The following is a 23,694-nucleotide window of genomic DNA, read 5'->3' on the forward strand; positions in this document are numbered from 1 at the left end:
GATAACATCACAACATAGAACGACACACTGTAAAATATCAATTGGAAGGATTAAAGCAATAACAAAACACAAATTAACACACAATGAACGAATAATCTGTGATACAATGCAAATACATAGTTAATGAAAATAAGGGATAAATAATTAAGGTAAAAAGTAAATAAACAGGTTTCAATTAAGGTACAAAAAATGTTACCGCTGTGAACTGTTAAACAATTTTTAGAAAAAAAAACATCACTTTTGAAAAACATTACGTCATATTATTCACAGGTAAATGAAATAAATGTGTTGTTAAGTATACATGTCCTTCTGTGTGTATAATCTTCCGTTTAGGAATGCCAAGAAATTTATTGTAAATCAATAAAATTAATCTAACACTTGTTACATATGGGTGAATAGCAACAATAAAATTATACAATGGGTGCTAGATAAAACTATGTGTTCCTGTACAGGTGCCGGAATAGTACTAAAGGAGAAATGAAATAAGTTTGATGTTCATAGTACGAAGAAGTGAAAATTTGAAGTACTTCCAAACAATCAAAGCTGGTATACAGACAAGATCCATGTTAACATTAAATAACAAAACAGCATTACAAATAATATCAACAGGTCAAATTAACAAGAAAGTACGATTTGAGAGTACTCGCAGTTATTGACAATATAACAATAGATGTTCATCTTCTCTTAGCAACAAAGAAAACATTCTGGTCAGAATCCTTTAAGTTCTTGCATATTGCATGTGATTTTTAAACGCTGCAATGAAACAGACCATTTGTTAGAGTTATCTTTATTATGTATTGTGCTACCCTTAAGCTGAATTTCAAAAAAAATATGTGTATTTTCCAATGGCTATAGCGTTGATGTGTCAGGATTAGACTGTACTAAAATCAAAAACCAGTTTATAAGATATACACTGCTAGTACAAAAATGTAGTATCAGTTTCTAAAAAATTAACAATAGTATTATCATTATCACCGTATGATACAGTAGTATCCTTGTGATAATTATAAATGTGTTGGATTTGTTTACAAACATAACATGTTATTTATGAGGTCAATGAAAATAACTGGACCAAAATTGACCCTGTAAACATCTGATTCTTCTCACATTAAGAGCTTCCAATTTTAGTACGTTGTTTAATGTTTTTGCAAAAACGTTGTGATAATATCCCAAGAAAGATATAGTCAAAGTTTCAATTACGCATTGGAAACGTAGTGTAGCGAGGAAAATACACGATTTTGATATTACTGCAACATTTGAATAGCTGCGATTAAAGACAATCGGGTAGATAATTATTATTATGCTGGTTGAATATATAACATCACAATATTTTATTTTTGACACTTAAAGTAATGAGGTTAATAATTGTAAAAAGACCACAGGTCATCTCACCATATTTTGAAATGTTAATGTACCATTTATAGTATAGTTGTTATCATACGATAATTTCTTCATCATTATCATTTATCACATCAACGTATCCCAATGAACATGCAGGGTAACTATAAGATAAAAACTGCCATTTTCCTGACTTGGTACATATAAAAAAAAATGAAACAATACATACACTTTCTTGATTCGATTGGTCTTACTTTCTAACATTTGTTCAAAAATGTTTCAAACGCTTTAAGAGATATAACCTTTATGAATATTTACTGGCCATGTGACTGAATTCATTTATTTGTATAAGCCAAGTTACCAAAACAAAGTCGAATAAGTTAAAGTTCTAGATTGTATTGTATTAAATCAAATTAATCGATATCGAAATAAATATCGTATTTCAACGTTTACTTAAGATCTCAAATTATGTTTAAGTCGTCGTACACGGATTTATGTTCCTATCTACTACATTCGGGAACATTTTAAAAATATTTCTGAAGTTTTCGTTTATAATTTCAAACGATATTAATGTATCTGTTATTTGTTTTAGAAATGTCAAGAGAGATGGAAAAAATGGACAGCAATGAATTGAAAACATTTATTGAAGCGATTAAATCTGGATCAGAAGCTAGTAGTTATGTTAGAATTCAGGTTATAGGCAAAGAAGGCGTTGGCAAGTCAAGTCTAGTGCGCCGACTACTTGGAGAAGGAATTGAAGATGTAAAAAGCACTGATGGAATCGATACTATTAGAACATTTCATATTCGAAAAAATGATCGTGCCTGGATTTTTGGTGAAGGTATGTCACAACGTATTCTTTTTCCGAGTAAGCACACACTAAGTTAGCGCAGTCTTGACGTTGTGACGTCTCACAGGTTTTGTCGCTACATGGTCTATCATTTGTTGATCCAGTTTGCCTCCGAAGAATCTTCAGTTTCGATATTGTTATTCTTAACACATAAATTGATTTGCGACGTCAGCGAGCGTCATCCCAACTCTGACTATGCCAACAGCTTGTTAACGCTCATTTTGAAGTAACCGTAGCATCACTGTCTCGATTTGTTTCCAATTTTTTAAGATTGCATATTGTTTACCTGATGCAGTAGCCTAATTTTTGAAATTAAATTAAATGCTTTATTGATTCACGGTGAACTCGATTACCGAGATTACCGACCGGAAAAGTAACATTCACGATTTTTGTCGCATACGTTTCGGATCCTAAGTGCTCTTCAACTTTGTACTTGTTTGGCTTTATAAATATTTTGAAATGAGCGTCACTGATGAGTCTTATGTAGACGAAACGCGCGTCTGGCGTACTAAATTATAATCCTGGTACCTTTGATAACTATTGAAAACAAAACAAAAAATTAACAGATGCGTTTTGTGGCGTTGAATGAGGAATAAACTTATACAGAAACTTTAAATTGTACAATATAAAAGTATTGACAAATTTTATCTGGTATCGTTTCTTTTTTGACTAGTACATTATAGATCTGCTTACCCTTCCGGAGCACCTGAGATCACCCCTAGTTTTTGGTGGGGTTCGTGTTGTTTATTCTTTAGTTTTCAATGTTGTGTCATGTGTACTATTGTTTTTCTGTTTGTCTTTTTCATTTTTAGCCATGGCGTTGTCAGTTTGTTTTAGATTTATGAGTTTGACTGTCCCTTTGGTATCTTTCGTCCCTCTTTTATAGAAAGTGTTGTCAATTTACCTATTTTAATATGTAGCAAGAAAAGAAGTTCGGTGACTATGAACAAACACACATGTATACTATAATTTAAGTGTATTTGCTATTTACTATCAATTCCAATTTACCTCGAATTCCGTGGATTGTTAGAAAATTCAAAATACACTTTATTTATAGTATATGACGCCCGTCAAGCAAAAACAACCCTTATCGCATTTGACGTCGTAATCGGTAGTCAACGCTAGAATGTAAGGTACAACAAACCGATAAATTGCACGTTGAAATTGAGATAAAAAAAATTCTAAACGTTACCCATGCGAATTGAATAGTATATTCTTATAGTACATTACTTCTGTAAAATAATGCCGTATTTATGATTCAAATTTTAAACGTAGCACAGTTTTAATTCTGTGATAAAATTCGGTTAAAACTTTTCAAATGCTTGTTTTGACATATATACACTGTATATGCTTATTGTCTTTAGAGAAATAATTTATAAATAATATAAAAAAAAATTCCCACACATCTCTAATTCTTATTATGACATACTAGTACCACGATATGTGATGATGCAATACTATACGCGTATTAACCTTCTTCACTATATATAAACATATCAATGTTGTATAAAAAAATCTTAAATATTTTCTAGAAATCGCAAAAAAATTATTTTCCGTAGCTAGATTTCTTTTATACTTCTGGTACGGCAAGTTATTGTATGAAGAACCCAAGAAAATAATTTGATATTTGGAGCACTATATTGCTTACCAAATGCGGAAAATTATACATGGTTCATCACACGAGAGCATTTGCTTAAAAGAAATCAAGTACGACAGAGAAGAAAGTCTGTCTGACAGTTTTTGTCTTTTATTTTGCTACGCTTTAATCCGCAATATATACACCTGTACTTCAAACTCCATTTGTTCAAATGAAAACATTCGAGTATGTTATCAGAAATAATATCAAAAAGTTTGCAATGCGTTCAAAACTGTAAGTATGAAACAAGTATCAGTTCAAAACTATATAACTCAATTTAAAAAAGTGGGGGTATTCTGTGTTGCCTTTATTTACCTCTGTCTGGTCATCAGTCAATCCATCCGTCAGTCCATCCGTTCGTCGAATATTACTCAGGAACTAAATTACAAGGATTTCTGAAATTTTGTTTCATGGTTTATATAAGCCAGTTATACCGTGGGATTCGTTTTCAGATTTATTACTCAACAACTTCATGTTAATGAAAATTTTAAACGGGGGTATCATCAGTAAGCAGTAGCTCTTGTTTTACACGCTTTTGAAGTTTACTGAAATCTCCTACTTTAATCACCTATAGAGGTCACTCATCTTTTAAGTGGAAAGAGGTTGGAATTCACTCGGCAAATATGACACAAAAACTATAATAAACCTACAATTCGGTTATTTGGCCAGGTTGTTGTCTTTTTGACAGATTCCGCATTTCCTTTCTCAACTTTATTAAGGACAAGTTTTATTTCAATTTTTGTTTTACATTTTCTAAAAGTAAACAAAATATAGTTTTCTGCTTCCTTTCGAAAACAAATTCCTTTTTTCTTAAATGGTCTGCGTGGTAGGCCCTGGAGAATCAAACAAGCAAAGAAAGGAAGAAAACTCACCAGTAATTATTAGAAAATAAAAGATGCTTGACTGGCTTTAGCCAATTCGAAAAATGGTTAACAATTTTGGATGGCCGTATACAGGAGATTGTTTAAGCTGGTTAATCACTGTTACAATGTTGTCAAATATATGTATACTATTTAGTGGTCACATTTCAATTTCATATTGTATTCATTTTCAATGAGATGCGGCCGGATATTGTTTGACTTAAATAGAGTTGTTAACTTTGTTGAAATAAATATGCAACTCAAGTACGAAAGGTTATACAACGACGAAAAGACAATTTTTAAATTGATGTTTGTGATTTAATGATCAACTGTATCACTCATCATGTAAATCTCTAAAATCACGGATATATCACATGTATCAGGTTAACAATCCGATTAAACACTTTCAATAGTATTTTTTAAAGCCATGTAAAATCAGAAACAGAAACAAAGGCAATTTTGCAATGTTGCATTAATTTTCAAGAAAGATGATGATGGATATAATACAATGATCTTTAAATATGTAACAAGGACTAATTGAGAAAAAAAATACAATTAAATCACATTAAATAATTTTGTTGTTCTTTATTTTTTTTTTAATCTTGAAATGCCATACTTTAAATTGAAGATAATACGTGTATAAATAGCTTTAACGTTTGGATGTGGCAAAAATAACTAGAGATTGTCGTTTTTTTTATGTATCAACCAATTTGAACAGGTTGAAATAATAAGGCACATCCTCTCTCTCTATCCAAAGAAGGCTAAGATATGTATTTATTGGGTAAATTAGATTAAAAAGGCGTAGATAAATCCCGTTCTAGATACGGAGAGCGAAAGCGAACACAATTTTACATAATACATGACGACAGATAAGTTTGTCGAGATGTATTTCTGTTACCTATAGTATTGAAGAGTTCTGTTTAAAACATTTGATTAAACACATCAACAGTAATAAAAATACCAAGAAAATATAAAAAAAATTAATAGACCTCCAAAAAATACATTTTTATTTGAGGGAGTTTCAAATATGGCACAGTATTTAAAAAAATATATACTAGTCTATACATGCTTTACAACAAAAAGTCCCTCCTAACAGACATGACTCTGGACCTCAGATTGTGTTATCTTCTTGTTAATTAAAACAGTCTGGTTTGGACACATATGTATCAGCATTTCAGACAAATAGAACTTGATATAGATATAAGAAGGTGTGGAATGAGTGCCAATGAAACAACTCTCCATCCAAGTCACAATTTAAAAAAGAAAACCCTTATAGGTCAAAGTGCGGTCTTCAACACGGAGCCTTTATAAACTATATGTGTCCACTTAACAGAATGGACAAATGTCTGGTCGGCTTGATGTCCGTACATAATATTTGCATCTATACATTATGATGTGTGTCGTAGCTGGTACTCTTATACTACATGTAGTATAATAGTCCCAGGTCGTAGTTATAACAAAAAATTACGAGAATTCATTACAATAAACTCAAACAGAAGAGAGAAAAAAAAAATTCCCCAAATTACATACCACATATTGAAGCTGCCAGGAGAGAACCAGAGATTTACAATAAATGAATTTCAAAATCGCCCGAAAAAAAATAGATATTATAATCATGCAATATAGATTTTTTTTAAATGTTCGCTTAAATAAAAACACTTGAATTTGATTGATATTATAAGTTTGCAGCATCATACCGATCAAGTTTCACAATTGTATTATTTATCGGGTAGAAAGGTTAAAGTTCTTTGTGTATGTATGGAAGTAAAACGGAAATAATAAAAATATTTGGTTGATGAAAATTAATGAATTATCTAAAAGATTGTGCCGATACAAAGGGTCCAAACGCAATCATTTCTATGTTTGGTCATACTATTGAGTGCTTTAGACTGAATTAGGCTGAATGCATTGTGATAATGATCTTGGTACGCTATTTTCACTTTTATTTCTGTTAATTGGTGGCTTTTATTAATAAATTCTTACCAATTTGAAAATAAGAAGATAATTCCCAGTGAGATAACATTCACCAAAGTTGAAATGAAGTCGACGAAGTAAAGCATGGATAGGCCTTCAACAATGAGACAAAACATACCGTATCGTCAGCTATTAAAGACCCCAATATGAAAAATATGAAACAATTAAATTAATTACAGCCGATTCCATTGAGTGTGTAGGCAAAGGTAATATCTTTGGTTAGTAAGGTATACTACCCTCCTTTCGAAGTAGCCTAGTCTTACAGACAGATATATTTGTTATCTGTCACATGAGTCTACTTTTAAAGGAGGGTAGTTTACCTGACCTCATAATGAGTTCATGGTTCAGCTAGCAACCAAGCTAACCAAAGATATTACCTTTGCCTTCACACTCAATGAAATCGGCTGTAAATTAATACCAGTATTAAACGCCCTATTGACAAAATATATTCCACTCCTTTAGATAAAATGTTCAAAACACTGACCTCCTTTAATCTATATTTCATCTCGAATTTTATAGTGAATTTGATTTTAATGGCCAAACTGCCTAACTGGCAAAATGAATTAATTCAATCAAAACCTGAGTAAAAATAAGACTTAGTTGATCCTTAATATCATATAAATACAAACAGACACCACGCGTGAAATCATAAATCATAAACAGAAAAACACAGATGATCATGTCTTAAAAACCAACAAGTAAAACAAAAAGTAACACGGAAATTTGAAAACTGTGCAACACCAACCCAATGAAAAACATATGGTGCCCTGGAAGAATCAGGTGCTTACACTTAAGTGCTTTTTTAAATTATATTTAAGATAACACCGAAAAATAAATGAAATCGATACCAAAATAAAATAGATATTCTTATATTTGAAATCCAACAATTAAAAGTATTTATTGTTCTGTTATTGTAGGAGAAAATAAATCGATATATGACTGAGTATCTTGATTTGTGTGTGTTAACTGGACGATATTAGGAAAATAAGCCTAGTTCTTTGGTCACACTAAACATGCTAAACGTTTGGTAGATTTTGTCAAGCTAAAAAAATTACTGACGATCAAACTGTGATACTATATCTCATGTAGCAGAATTCTTTCGAAACTCATCATCAATAAGATAAATCGTTTAACATTGTAAGCAAGAGAACGATGAAACTTCTTAGCAATGGAGAGATTAGAAACTAATTTTATGTTTTGTTTAAACCTATTCTATGGTATCAGAAAGTACCATTATTTCATCATTCATCATGATAAATCAGGAATTAATTATGCCCCCAAAAAAATTCAAGTTTAAACAGAAATAAATACTCTTCATCAGTGAAGTTTCTCTATAATAGTTTGATCTGTTTGCTTGTCCTGTAGTTATTCCTGCAGCCGGACTTGCGAGTGTTAGCACGGTAGGAACATCTCTTTTAAAAAATCGGCACTAGAAAGGAATATCAGGCTCCATTTTGTCAAGCACCAGGAGAAGAGTAAACTAGTAAATTCCAGCAAACTTAAATCGACGTCGAAGTGTATGATTCCAACGTTATGTTGAATTTTACGTTAGAACACATTTTCATGTGTAACCAAAATTGAAATGTCCCAACTAGTTTTTCACCGATCGTTTTCAAATTTTTTACATTGAGTTGGCATTAGTATTTTCTGTTAAATTAATAAAAAATCTGACAATTCATAATTTATGCCATAAGGGTCGTTTTTGCTTGTCGGGCGTCATATATATGTTGATAGTATACAGAAAACAACTCTCTACCTGAGACCAAATAACATAGAAGTTAACAATTATAGGTCACTGTACGTCCTTTAACCCTGAGCAAAACTCATAACGCATAGTGAACTATAAACGCCCTGAAATAATAAATATAAAACAATTCGAACGTAAAAACACGCCTAATTTATGTTCAAAACAAATTAATTAACAAACACCAATCACCTAATTACAGGCTCCTGATTTGGTATAGATAAATACAGAATGCAGAAAGGGGTGTCATGCTTTTTGCAGGCGACACCCCCTCCCCACCAACGTATTCACCTGAAAAGAGGGTCAGTGGAGTTACAGTCCGACGTAGATACGATCAATTAAAAAAGTGTTATCTCATCACATCAATACTAAGCATATCAACACCTTAAAATCACAAAAGAAACAAGGTACAAATTTGAAAGTAGAAGCAGTTACTGAAAGCTAGTTTAAAGCCATTACAACTAATAATTGATGGTTTTTTTTCAGGCTACTGACTTTTTTCTGCTGTAGTCTCTCTTAATATCAAAAGGACTCTCCTGTTCTTTTTTTTTTATTAATTTTCTGTTATAAATATTTTTTTCATAATGGATTAAATGATTTATTTAGTTATGTTAGTAGGAGATTTACATTTTCTGTTTTTCAATCAAATAGTTTTATTTCGTGCCTAGTATTCATATATCTTGAACATAATAATTATATAGTGATTAGAAAATGAATTCAAATTCAATATTCAAATGCTTATGTTTGTTGTTGGTCGCTACCCCTTTAAATTATCAATATAAACTGTTTTGTGTTTCTTTGAAGGGCATAATACATTTTTCTTATTCTCCTTAGTATCCATATTCTCCTCAAGTTTTACTCCAAATAAGTTAAGTTTTCTGTAAACTACGTCGCAATGTCTATTTGTACATCCGAAATATTAGTGTTATAAAAACTATTGTTACTCTGATCCGACATATCGACACTGGTATGTCTTGGTTTTACATGGATGTCTTAAGAAAAAATCGATATTGATTCGATATCGTGTCGACATTGTCGATATCAAAATCTTCGTATGTCTTTGTGTGTCATGGATATTTAAATGAAACATCGATATCGTGTCCACATTGCCGATTTTGACGAAATCATCATCTGGGAACATCTTGGACATGATTGAAAATGTTGCGCAATATGAGATGTGACAAACACACGAATGCTGTGACGGCATAGTTAAAAAGAACCAAAGCCGATACCACAAGACAATGCAAAATGAAAATTTAGTTATTAAATGGCAAAATCAAAAGCTCAAACACATCAAACGAATATAAAACAACTGTTATTTTCCTGACTTAGTACAGGCATTTTAATGTGTAGGAAATGGCGGATAAATCTTGGTTTTATAGCTAGCTATACCTCTTACTAAAATGATAGTCGCGTAAAACTCCCTTATATTGATAACAATGTGCGAACAAAACAATAGGTAAAATTTTCAATATTGGGGCAACAGTCAGCATTGTGTTATAATCTTAATTAATATAAACAAATTAAAATAATACCATGTCAAAAAAGAAAAAAACGAGATGGCAGATCTATAAAGCAACAATGAAAAAAAAATGAATTAAAAAAATGACAATGGCAAAATAACACGACAGTTGGATATATAAATTCCAAGGAACCCCAAATAAACATTACCCCCCCCCCCCCCCCCCCCCCCGAAAAAAAAACAGCAAACTAAAAAAACAAACCTTTAAAGGTTATTAGTCTACAAAGTCATATGAAAGAATTGTAGAACACATTAATAAGGTGATAAACAACGTCAGTATCTACAATATATACTTATTAATATAAAAAGAAGGAGATATAGTATGATTGACAATGAAACAAATATCCACTGCAGTTTGAATAAAGTAGATATAAGCAAGTATAGACACTGAACTCCAGGCTTCCGACTTAGAACAGGCACATGAAGAATATGGCGGGGTTAAACATGTTTGTAAGCGTATTTGCTGCGTAATACACGACAGCCTTCAAAATAGAAAAACAAAATGAGAAATCATATATACATATACATCTTAATAATCAAACAAACAATGTCATACTGATAGTATGAATATCTATCTATCTATGCGTGAAAACATTTCAAAAATACAATCATCCAAATGGGGAGGGGGAGGGGGGTCTTTACCTATATTAAGCTGCCTTTACTGAACGGTATACGAGCTTCGAATGACAATATATCTTTATTTATTTAAACACGAAAACTATTCGCGCTTTAAAAATCCCGTGCTTTTTACATATCAAATGTCATACTCAATTTATTTACGCAATGCGACAAATATTGACCATTCCGTATCAACATATATTTAAAACACAAACAGGATTATTTAATATCAACACCACTATGCGGACACACACTCACGTGTGATTGTTTACATAATAGAAAACACGTGTATGCTCTACTTTAATAAACACATTAATCAGTCTGCATAATATATTTCATACAGCAACACTATTGTAAAATAAAAAATAAAATATATATATTTGAATTACAAATAACTGTCAAATGTGTAAACAGGTTTGTTTTTTGGTGTTTTTAATATGTATGTTTTTGAAATTGTTTTCATCATGGTATGACATCAAAAGAGAAATTGACGAAATTATATAATCTACGAGAAATATCTTTACCATGGTATCTGTTTAAACAATATTCTTCAAAAATAATTGTTTATTCATTTTGTGGTGTCACTCAGCATACTATTACTTCTCATAAATATTATTTTTCATTTAACTTCATTGCAGGCATAACCAGAAAACAGAAAATGATAAACAGTATACTACAAAATGTTGAAATGAAGTCAAAAGCGAAGGAACCTTGTTCTGTCCAATGCCATTCATCGAAAGAGGAGACATTAACAACACAAACATCAACTGTAACTGCAAAATCATTACACAAGGATACATCAAACAAAAGCGCAGACAAAACTGATGTGCATGAAGAACCCGTAATCAGGATTAATTCAGGTAAAACCAATTGCAATATGATATCAGACCACAGACCATGCAGACATTGTTGATTGATAGGAAGTTAAATTTCTATTTTTTGTGTGTGCCAAATTAATGTTTTTTTCATGTTTTTACAGTTTAAATTGTGGTGATGACATGCATCATAAGCCTTATTTTTCTTCATGTATCAATATATAATTATCATATGGCACAATAACTAAGCTAATGAAATAATTAAGCAAAATACGCATACTATGGTATAACACGTATGAAATCTATATTTTCATTAAAATAACAGTAGTTATTCCAGACCATATGAGTATTTGGACCGTATGTGTACTTTTTAAAAATACGCATACAGTTGGACGGTATGTGTACTGTACATTTAGTCAGCTTATAAGAAGTTGGTCATTAGATACAAATGTATATTACAGATCAATATAACTGAAATCTCAAATTAATAATAAAAAAAGTTTAATTGTTAATGGTTTAGAAAGAGGTAGAGCCATTTTGCTTTGAATTCTTTTCATTCGATAAGATAGGTAAATCATATTTCAAATAGCCAGATAGATGCTAATTATAGTACATGAACATGCGTCACATTATTTATTTTTATACCTCGAACAGGTATTCCTACAAACAGCAAGGCCGAGACTATTGATTGTTTTATATTGACTTTGCTTAGTTGTTACCACCCTTATGCGCATAAGGTACCACAAAACGTCACTTGTCAACAAGCCAAATCATATCGAACAAATTCAAATGGGATGCTGTTTTTTCTCATTTTGAATATATGTATATCTGTATTTGTCCTGGTCTTTTAAAGTTTTATCGTTTATAAGATAAGATAATATATATTTTAACCGGAGAACATCTTACATCAGGTGGTCATATACACCTTGTATTACTAACACATGTTATGTGTCCTTTTCCAGCATTTTAATAAATCTGCCCTTCGTTGTGATACAGATGGAATAACCTACAATGACGATTTGTAGTGTAATTAAATTGTTCTGTGGTGTTGATTTATTTTCTGATGACTTAGGTACCGGTGCAGGGACGGTGGTAAAAATGTCAGTACTATTATCTACACAGTTAGTGAATTTGCGACAAAATTGCTGTTGACTGCATTTGTTGCATATCATACCATGTTCAAAAAAGGTTTCAAAAAAAATGTTTGTGTTGTTTTGAAACAGGTATACAATGGCCTCATTTTAAGTTATGTGTATATTACACACGTAGCATTTCGGTTTCATTGCTATATAATAAATTCTCGTGTTATTGGTTATGTACAGGCACCTACATCAGTTTGACGAAAGTTGTTTCTTGCATATATGTAATAAATGTAAACACATGAATAGAAAGTAAGTCAAGAGTACCGACAGCCACAGGAATGCACACAATAAGCGATACATTATTTTTTCTTTTATAAAATTATATACTAGTATACTCAAAATGAACCAGAATGAGTCTGAAAATTAGGCCAACATCCGAAAAAATATGATAAAAACATTAAAATTTAATATAACAACACAACAAATGCGAAAAGTCTAAGCGAGATTCGAACCTTATCTTCAAAACAATCTTTGATTAGTAGTTTTATGCTCTACTGATGGAGCCACTGCGACGCTTGACTAAAATGTGTTATTAAGGAGCTTTATCAGTACCATTTAGCGATGTTACAAACGGGAAAAAAAGTATAAATTACAACAGACACAAAAAACATAACTTTTTTTTTTGGTTTGAAATGTCCTTCGGGGGGATTTCTCTGTTTTCCCCACCCTAAATTTCGCATATTGGATTTTAATCCTTTTTGAGGGTTAAATTAACTAATTATCATGCATATCATAATATATGTAAATCGAGATATTGATCAAAAAGCATTTAATTTTTTTGTTTTTAAAGTAAATTCTATTCTGTCGGCACTTTTTGAAATTGGCCCTTATGTGAAAAAAAATTCACGGCAAATCGGCCCTACCTCAAATGTTATGTTAACTATTTAAAAGTTAATCTCCTATATATCACCACATAATACGGAAGATACTGCACAGAAATAATAAAAAAAATCTGTATAAAATACAAAAAAAAAATATAATAAAAAAATGTAAAAAATATTGCAAAGATTGGAAAGGGAAGCTTTGTTGCTGTGAGAAAAGCATCGGTGAATGTAGGGTTGATGATAATAATTGTGAGGATTCAAGTTTGTACAAACTATCATGTGCATTTGGTATATTGAACTGTTGTTATTTTATGGGTGATATAGAACTTTTTGACAAGCAAAATTTAAACTACACATTAGAAAACAGAAGGAATTACATTGCCGCATAACAAGTAAGATTGTCTCTAGAAAGCAACATGTGCAATGCAAAGGAACATCCATGAACAAAACATGTAAATGTGAGAAATTTGATGTACCTTGTGGCAGCAGGTGTCACCCGGGTCGAAAGTGCCAGATAGGATTTAGATAGAAACTTAAGTACAGAATTAATTAATTCCAATTGCTTTAATGTTAACCTATTCACTTTATTCATCCTATTGTAATAATAATAATTTTTAATACTGAATACAAGATTTTTGATTAATATCTGTCTAAAATAAACCCATATGGTCCAAATGTACGTACGGTCCACATACTCATATGGTCTAGAACAGTTGTTCTATCCGATTGCAATATTATCAGTTATTCATAATATTGTTTTACACAAAAATGTTTTATACACTTACGGTACAACCTGTGCTGTCCTCTGAATTATGTCCACCCTCTTGTATGGTCACCATCAAATGGTGGTCATTTATTGGGGTATTCAATCTTGTGATGTCAGCCATTTATTAGGGTCATTAAACATAGGGTTATGTTCTATCTGATTATGTTACCTGTTGAAATCAATAAAGGTTAAAGCTTTCAGCATGCACTTTTCATTGAAATTTACCTGTACAGGTAACTCAGGTTTCTTCTAAAATTGACATTTCACCTTTTCCATGTTTTCTTGAAAAAGTAGATTAGTCTAAGATAAGTTATTGACTAGCATGTGAAAAAAAACATAGAATGTATTCAATAACTGCTTCATGGTTCCTTTAATCATATCATTATCATGATTATAACTTATAATTAATAATAATTAATTTAATGAACAATTGAATACAATGTACATAATGCACAATAACTTTTCATTTATTAAAAAAAGTTATTAAATATATTCTATCTTTTTTTTCACATGCTAGGCAATAACTTATCTTAGACTTTTCGTCATTTCTACTCAATATTATTATTAAGAAGCTGATCGATGAGTGATCGGTGATCGGTGACCCATAGAATCTGTCAAATAAGTCAAACAAGCTATGTGAGAGTTACTGTGACAACGGTCAGCGATCATTCAGTACATTAATTTTATGCACGGATCGGACGGATTCGTATATATTAAGAATTCTTATGCAAACCGAACTCCACAATGTTTACATTTGATGAACGCGGACCTCTACGAAGAGCAATGTTAATAACGTGCACCATGTTTTAGATTTTAATACAAAATATGTTACCGATAACAATCATAATTGTGAGTCTACAAAAGAGAAGACTATATTGAGAGTTTTAGATTTTAATTGTAAAAGTATATTAACTCTGTGCCTCTTATACATGAGATTGAGAATAAGATTGATAAAATGCTTATACAGGAATATTGGCTTTTTGATGGCAAATACGTCTATTACAAGAACTGCATAAAAACTTCAATGTATCTGGTAAATCGGTTGATATGTATGATCCCATTCCACCAAGTCATATGCCTCGAGGTTACGGAGGAGTGGCTATTCTTTGGAAACGTGAATTAGAAGATATAATTACTCCGCTGCAACTAGGAAATGAAAGAATTCAATGTGTAGAAATTAGAGGAAATCCCAATACTATATTTATATCTGTTTACCTGCCATGTAGGGGCTCTAATAACCACTTTACCGAACTCAATGAATGTCTGGACCACCTTCATGAAATTTTCGAAACCTTTAAAAACTCTCATCAATTGATAATAGGTGGAGATCTCAATTAAAACATATACAGTTCAACAAATTCCCAACTAAAACAGCCATATCTAATTTTATGTCAGAACATAAAATTTCAACAGTTGAATGTGGAATTACTTTCATACACCCAAGTGGCCAAGCCATGTCCGCAATAGACTACATTCTATTGCAAGATCACTATAAGGAAAATGTTGTCAAGATTGAAAAACAGGAAATAAATAGCAACGTCTCTGACCATACACCACTGATGTTGTCATTGACATGTGATATATCCCTGAAGAAGATGAAAGAACATACTAATGCAAAAAGCTCCAAAGTTAACTGGAAAAGATGGACAAGAATGAATATAAAACTTTGATTAATGATAAATTAGAGAAAATAAAACCTATATCAGAAAAATTGAATTTAGATCAAGCTTTTGATGAACTAAACAAAATTCTATCAGATACAATCTCAAAAATTGCTCCAGGAAAACTAAAGGGTGAGAAAAAGAAGAAACTACCAGTAATGAATTATGACATTTTACAAGCTGTGAAAAGAAAGAAAACTGCCTTTTATGTATGGAAACAACATGGTCGACCAAGATTTAGAAGCAGTAGAAGATGAAGCAAAACTAATATTAAAGATATGTAAGAAAAATTATTCACATGAAAAAGTCTCAATCCAAGAATTGAAAAATGCTGTCAAAAAATTAAATACAAATAAAGCTATGGACTATTGTGTAATCACTGCTGAAAATTTCATTTATGCAAGCGAAACACTTCTAGAGTATCTTCAACTTCTAATTAACACAAGTTTTGAACACTGCTACATACCACACTTACTCAAAATTTGAACCCTTTTCCCTGTATTCAAAAACAAAGGTGACATAAAGAATGCTCAAAATTACCGTGGGATCACTGTAACGCAAACCTACTCGAAGATCATAGAGATTTTAATCAAAGGAAGAGAAAATAATATTTTGAAACATCAAAACCCACTTCAAGTTTCACGGCAAAATCCACTCAATTGCTTTGTGAACTGTTCATTGAGGAATTCGAAAGAGAAAATAAAGATCCCAAGTTACCAACCTATGTTCCATTACTGGATTGAAAATCTCATTCGATGTTGTAGTCCATAAAAACCTGATACGACGTCTTTTTCAAATTGGATTTTCACAGCAATCTTTTCTACTGATCAGCAATTTATATGAAAATGCAACATCCTGTGTAAAATGGGGCAATACAATGTCAAATCGATTATTTAATATTAAACAAGGTGTAAGACAAGGTGGAGCGATTAGCCCTGACCTCTACAAAGTTTATATCAACCCTCTACCACCAATTCTTAGCAATTCAGGACTGGGAGCCAAAATTGGAAATATAAACTGTTGTGCCCCGACCTGTGCAGACGATATTGCCTTGATATCCAACAATCCCTTTGAACTCCAAAAGATGATAAATATAGCAATGATTTCAGTCAAAGAGAGAGATATCTACTACAGCCTAAAAAAGTGTAGTCTTGCCAATCAAAACATGTAATAAAATGCTAGATGTTGAACAAAGTTTTTGGAAACTTAAAAATATAGATATGCCTATTGTCTAAAACTCTTCACATATTGGAATAAACAAATCTCAAAAAGACTCTACTAATGCATCCATCACTGAAAATATAAAAAAGGCCAGAAGATCTATGTACAGTATTATGGGTACATGATTACATGGGGAAAATAGATTAGACCCTGAAATAATAGTCTCCTTAGTTAGAACATACATCTTACCAGTTTTGACCTACGGCCTAGAAGTCTTGATACCATCAGGTAAAAATTTAAATCTTATACAACAGCAACATAAAAGCTGGAATAAACAGATTTTATCTCTCAAACTAAATTTTGCTGACCCGGCTGTCTATATATTATTAGGTTTGCTCCAACTTGAAACAGAGATCCATATTGAAATTATCACACTATTTGGGAATATAACCAGATCTGAAAGATCGTCCTTAGAGTGGAGAATAGCGGAACGACAACTTCAAATTAAAACCTACTCAGGCAATAGCTGGTTTATTGATCTGAAAAAGATATGTGGCAAATATGTCATCGTAGAGTTAGAACAGTATCTTGATAAGCCATTAACAAAATTTGAATGGAAGAGGTTTATAACCAAACAGATTCACAAGTACTGGGAAGGTGCCAGAAAGACCAAAATGAAGGGTTACTCAACACTAGGATATCTTAAATTTGAATATGATATTGGCAGAATCCATCCTTTACTTAAAACAACCAGTGCAAATATATATGAGATACAGAAACTGTCCATTTGCACTAAATTAGTTACAGGAACCTACATACTGCAATCTAATAAAGCGGAATATTTAAATTATGCAACAATTCCGATGTGTAGACTCTGTAATAAAGCTGACGAAACCATTGAACATTTTATCTTACTGTGTGAAACAACATCACAAAATTAATAAGGACATCCATTATCGGCAAAATTCAACACGAAGGTACTCTGGCCTTAGCAAGAGAAAGCCTGCAAACTCCTATTGACTTAATAACATTCATTATTAACCTTTATTATTACCTACCAAAGAAGATGCACGCCATTGTATTTCTCTACTTTTTAAAGTCAAGGATTGGTTACTTTTCATAAAAATAAAAGATCATTTGAAATATGATACTAGAATGTTGTTTGCATTGTATAAAATTGTCAAAATTATTCTTCTTTTGGTAAAAAACTATGCTATTTTAGTTGCAAACTATTATTTTAAATGCCTCAAGATAAGTCTTTATTTAGAATCTAGATAATTTCAGGTTTAAAATTATCGAACTTTTGTTTTGTGGAAAAAGAATGCTGCTATTGCCTTATTTTAATACAAACTATAAACCGCCATAAGATTTAAGCACTTTTTGTACATCAGGATTGGTTATTATTCACAAAGTAGGTTCCTGTAACTAATTTAGTGCAAATGGACAGTTTCTGTATCTCATATATATTTGCACTTGTTGTTTTAAGTAAAGGATGGATTCTGTCAATATCATATTCAAATTTAAGATATCCTAGTTTTGAGTAACCCTTCATTTTGGTCTTTCTGGCACCTTCCCAGTACTTGTGAATCTGTTTGGTTATAAACCTCTTCCATTCAAATTTTGTTAATGGCTTATCAAGATACTGTTCTAACTCTACGATGACATATTTGCCACATATCTTTTTCAGATCAATAAACCAGCTATTGCCTGAGTAGGTTTTAATTTGAAGTTGTCGTTCCGCTATTCTCCACTCTAAGGACGATCTTTCAGATCTGGTTATATTCCCAAATAGTGTGATAATTCAATATGGATCTCTGTTTCAAGTTGGAGCAAACCTAATAATATATAGACAGCCGGGTCAGCAAAATTTAGTTTGAGAGATAAAATCTGTTTAATCCAGCTTTTATATTGCTGTTGTATAAGATTTAAATTTTTACCTAATGGTATCAAGACTTCTAGGCCGTAGGTCAAAACTGGTAAGATGTATGTTCTAAATAAGGAGATTATTATTTCAGGGTCTAATCTATTTTCCCATGTAATCCTGTACCCATAATACTGTACATAGATCTTCTGGCCTTTTTTATATTTTCAGTGATGGATGCATTAGTAGAGTCTTTTTGAGATTTGTTTATTCCAATATGTGAAGAGTCTTAGACAATGGGCATATCTATATTTTTAAGTTTCCAAAAACCTTGTTCAACATCTAGCATTTTATTACATGTTTTGATTGGCAAGACTACACTTTTTTTAGGCTGTAGTAGATATCTCTCTCTTTGACTGAAATCACTGCTATATTTATCATCTTTTGGAGTTCAAAGGGATTGTTGGATATCAAGGCAATATCGTCTGCACAGGTCGGGGCACAACAGTTTATATTTCCAATTTTGGCTCCCAGTCCTGAATTGCTAAGAATTGGTGGTAGAGGGTTGATATAAACTTTGTAGAGGGCAGGGCTAATCGCTCCACCTTGTCTTACACCTTGTTTAATATTAAATAATCGATTTGACATTGTATTGCCCCATTTTACACAGGATGTTGCATTTTCATATAAATTGCTGATCAGTAGAATAGATTGCTGTGCAAATCCAATTTGAAAAAGACGTCGTATCAGGTTTTTATGGACTAAAACATCGAATAAGATTTTCAATCCAGTAATGGAACAAAGGTTGGTTTGGTAACTTGGGATCTTTATTTTCTCTTTCGAATTCCTCAATGAACAGTTCACAAGTCTTTATTTAGAATTAAGATAATTTCAGGTTTAAAATTCTCGAACTTTTGTTTTTGTGGAAAAAGATTGCTGCTATTGCCTTATTTTAATACAAACTATAAACCGCCATAAGATTTAGGCACTTTCTGTACATCAGGATTGGTTATTATTCACAAAATAGGTTAGATTTAAGGGAAAAGATTCAAATTTTTTGTACACTTTGCCTAAGATGCAAATATTTCTTCTCATATTTCACATAATGCAATATAAACTGCAACCAGTCATTAACATTCCTTTTGATAAGTTATTTTGTATCAAATATGAATATTTGAATGATAAATATACAAAAACTTTTGTTTTTGTTGAATAAGAATGCAATTATCTCTTCATTTAAATGGAAATCATTGACCACCATTGTTTTTTCCTACTTTTTCTAGTTTAGGATTGGTTGCTTTTAATAAAAATAAAATATCATTTGAGAAATTATACTAAAATGTTGTTCACATTTTATAAAATTGTCAAAATTATTCTTCTTTTGGTAAAAAATTATGCTTTTTTATTTGTAATTTATTATTTTAAATGCCTAAAGATAAGTCTTTATTTAGAATTTAGATTATTTCAGGTTTAAAATTCTCGAACTTTTGTTTTTGTGGAAAAAGATTGCTGCTATTGCCTTATTTTAATACAAACTATAAACCGCCATAAGATTTAGGCACTTTTTGTACATCAGGATTGGTTATTATTCACAAAATAGGTTAGATTTAAGGGAAAAGATTCAAATTTTGTGTACACTTTGCCTAAGATGCAAATATTTCTTCTCATATTTCACATAATGCAATATAAACTGCAATCAGTCATTAAACATACCTTTTGATAAGTTATTTTGTATCAAATATGAATATTTGAATGATAAATATACAAAAACTTTTGTTTTTGTTGAATAAGAATGCAATTATCTCTTCATTTAAATGGAAATCATTGACCACCATTGTTTTTTCCTACTTTTTCTAGTTTAGGATTGGTTGCTTTTAATAAAAGTAAAATATCATTTGAGAAATTATACTAAAATGTTGTTCACATTGTATAAAATTGTCAAAATTATTCTTCTTTTGGTAAAAAATTATGCTTTTTTATTTGTAATTTATTATTTTAAATGCCTAAAGATAAGTCTTTATTTAGAATTTAGATTATTTCAGGTTTAAAATTCTCAAACTTTTGTTTTTGTTAAATAAGAATGCAATTATTGCCATATTTTAATACAAATTATAAACCGCCATAAGATTTCATTACTTTTTGTACATCAGGATTGGTTGTTATTCACAAAATATGTTAAATTTCAGAGAAAAGATGCAAAATGTTTGTACGTGTTGCCCTGGGAACAGTATATCTAACGTTTTTTTGCATCAATGTGAATATTGGAAGGATACATATGCATTAATTTTTGTTTTTGTTAAATAAGGATGCAATTTTTTCTTTATTTGAATGGAAACTATAGACCGCCATAGGATTTTTGTACTTTTTATAGTTTTTAAGATTTGCTATTTTTCATTACCATGATTACAGCAAATGAATATCGAAAACAATTTGCTATTATGTTCTTTGCATTGTTTAAAATTACCAATTTTTTTTCTCTTTTGAAAGATAATGCAGCAATTTTATTTGTAATTTTTTATTTTAATGGCCTCGATTGAAATACGTTTACTCTAAAAGAATTTCAAGATTATAAGGATACAAAACTTAAAACTATTGAAAAATAATACACCAACAGTTTTAAGAACTGCTCATTTATTCATTTTCCAATTCATTCACGGAGAAAAAAAAAATTAAAATCGCAATATAAACACCCTTTCTAGATCTGTCCGGGTTTGAAAATGTACGACATAAATAAAAACAAAAATGACCATTCTGTTACATGTATGATAATATTCAAATTTATATTTTATCTGTATATTTCTTTTCATTTAAATTCATTAAACTTTGCTGAATATTTTAATTAAACAGATGTTGATCAGTTTTAAATTGATCGTTTCTTACTTTACATGGCGCCATTTTAATTAAATAAAACGAAACTACGATTCCGTAATTTGTATTAGTTTATCATGTGACTTAGTAGAGTTCAATCCATCAGAAAAGTCGATCTGTCCTATCAGTTCGATCCGTCCGATCAGTCAATGACATTTACTATAAGTCTGACGGATTGGTGATCGCCGTGAATTTGACGCGAACTTGACTGATCGGTGACTGATCGAGGACCGCTGATTGATCGCTAAAACAGTAACGCCTAAGGTTGAAAGTACTGTACCAGTCTTTTTTTTACCAGATAACTTAGTTATACCTACTGTTATTACTCTAACCTCAAGTCTAAGCGTGAAAAACACTACAGGGCTGCCATTGTGTTCTCTGCTCAACATGGACAATGTACATCTATATAGCTAGCATTGTATTTGCTAGCGATATTTCTATTTGAGACATTTTTAAGAACGCAAATAACGTCAATGCAGAATTAAGACTGACAGCTTGAAGATGACAGGCGATTAATACCAGTTCACGCCATTGCTTTAATTTTCGACAAATTTTGCAAATTGTCACCGGTATTCTGCCATTGGTTCCTGCCTTGCGTGGGTGTGATTCCCCTTAATTATACCCCCGCTTTGAAAAAGAGGGTATAGTGTTTTACCTCTGTCTGTCCGTCAGTCCGTCCGACAGTCCGTCCGTCCAATGAATATTTTTCGTCACTTTTTTCTCAGGAACCACAATACAAGGATTTCTGAAATTTTGTTTCAAGGTTAATATAAGTCTTCTTTACCGTGTGATGCGTTTTCAGGGTCATCACTTGACAACTTCCTTTTTACTAAACACTTGTATGATTTTACACATGATAGCCAAGTTGAAAATGTTCGTCACATTTTTCTCAGGAACTACAATACAAGGATTTTTGAAATTTGGTTTCAAGGTTTATATAAGTCTTTTATGCCGTGTGATGCGTTTTCAGGGTCATCACTTGACAACTTCCTGTTTACTAAACACTTGTATGATTTTACACATGATAGCCAAGTTGAAAATGTTCGTCACATTTTTTTCAGGAACTACAATACAAGGATTTCTGAAAGTTGGTTTCAAGGTTTATATAAGTCTTCTATACCGTGTGATGCGTTTTCAGATTCATCACTCAACAACTTCCTGTTTACCGAACACTTGCATATTTTTACACTATTAATTAAATTATCAAATTGCGGCGGGTGTATCATCAGTGAGCAGTAGCTCACAGTGTTACTTGTGTTATTATCAGAAAAAAGTCAGTATTCAACCTTCACAGGACGAAGCCGAGCCTCTCCATTAATCTTGTTGTCTTTACAAAGAATGATATTGATAGTGCTGTAGTTGCTGTTGGGGTGTTTTTTACTGCTTTATACGACTCGAATTATAAATTGAAGAAATTGCATGACAATTTACTTATACATCGTTTGACTAAAGATTACAGTCGTATTCAGCTTCCGCCTCGTGAATCAGTATTTTAACAACACGTTCTACGTGCGATATGGCAAGGCACAGCTTTGGTGTTGGCAACTCAATTAATGGCACACAATGTGCCTTTTGTAGGAAAAGTGTGCAAAATGACAAGCTGGAGCCAGTTTTTTTGGAGGGACAAACGGCTTCAGACATTATACACGATCTTTTGTGTTCGTATAAGGAGAATAATCATGACAGGAAGCATATGTAAGGAGCAGGGTATCACTTGAACTGATTAGAATTTAGTTGCAAGAACAATATCCAGGTTGTATCAGCCTACATAGCTGATAACACAGATTAATTATCATGAAAATAGTTTTTTGGCATCTTTAGTAACTTTATTTTGATTTTTTCAACGTTTCATATTGTATAGAAACGGTCATGTCTCACTTTTTATATTTTTTATATGACACGCTTGCGCTCATTGCAGTAATGTCGAATGAACATTAGACTGGCAGCGAGCACCAATTTTGTATTTTTATTGTTGTTACTCCCCACATGTACCAAGTTTTAGAATAGTTTTATTGCTATACAAGAACTTTCTTTGTGATCCTAAACACAAGGTT

General features: G+C 31.6%; 1 protein-coding gene across 1 annotated transcript in view; it reads left to right on the plus strand.

Annotated features, from left to right (window-relative positions):
• Positions 1 to 23,694, plus strand: part of LOC143050928 (uncharacterized) — a 127,075-nt gene that overhangs the window by 93,000 nt on the left and 10,381 nt on the right. Inside the window, exons 11-12 of the mRNA XM_076224028.1 lie at positions 1,931 to 2,179; positions 11,181 to 11,402. Of these exons, the coding sequence (XP_076080143.1) occupies positions 1,931 to 2,179; positions 11,181 to 11,402 (471 nt within the window). The remainder of the gene's footprint in view (positions 1 to 1,930; positions 2,180 to 11,180; positions 11,403 to 23,694) is intronic.

The sequence above is a fragment of the Mytilus galloprovincialis genome, chromosome 11 (assembly GCF_965363235.1).
Source record: "Mytilus galloprovincialis chromosome 11, xbMytGall1.hap1.1, whole genome shotgun sequence".
In the NCBI taxonomy this organism is placed as follows: domain Eukaryota; kingdom Metazoa; phylum Mollusca; class Bivalvia; order Mytilida; family Mytilidae; genus Mytilus; species Mytilus galloprovincialis.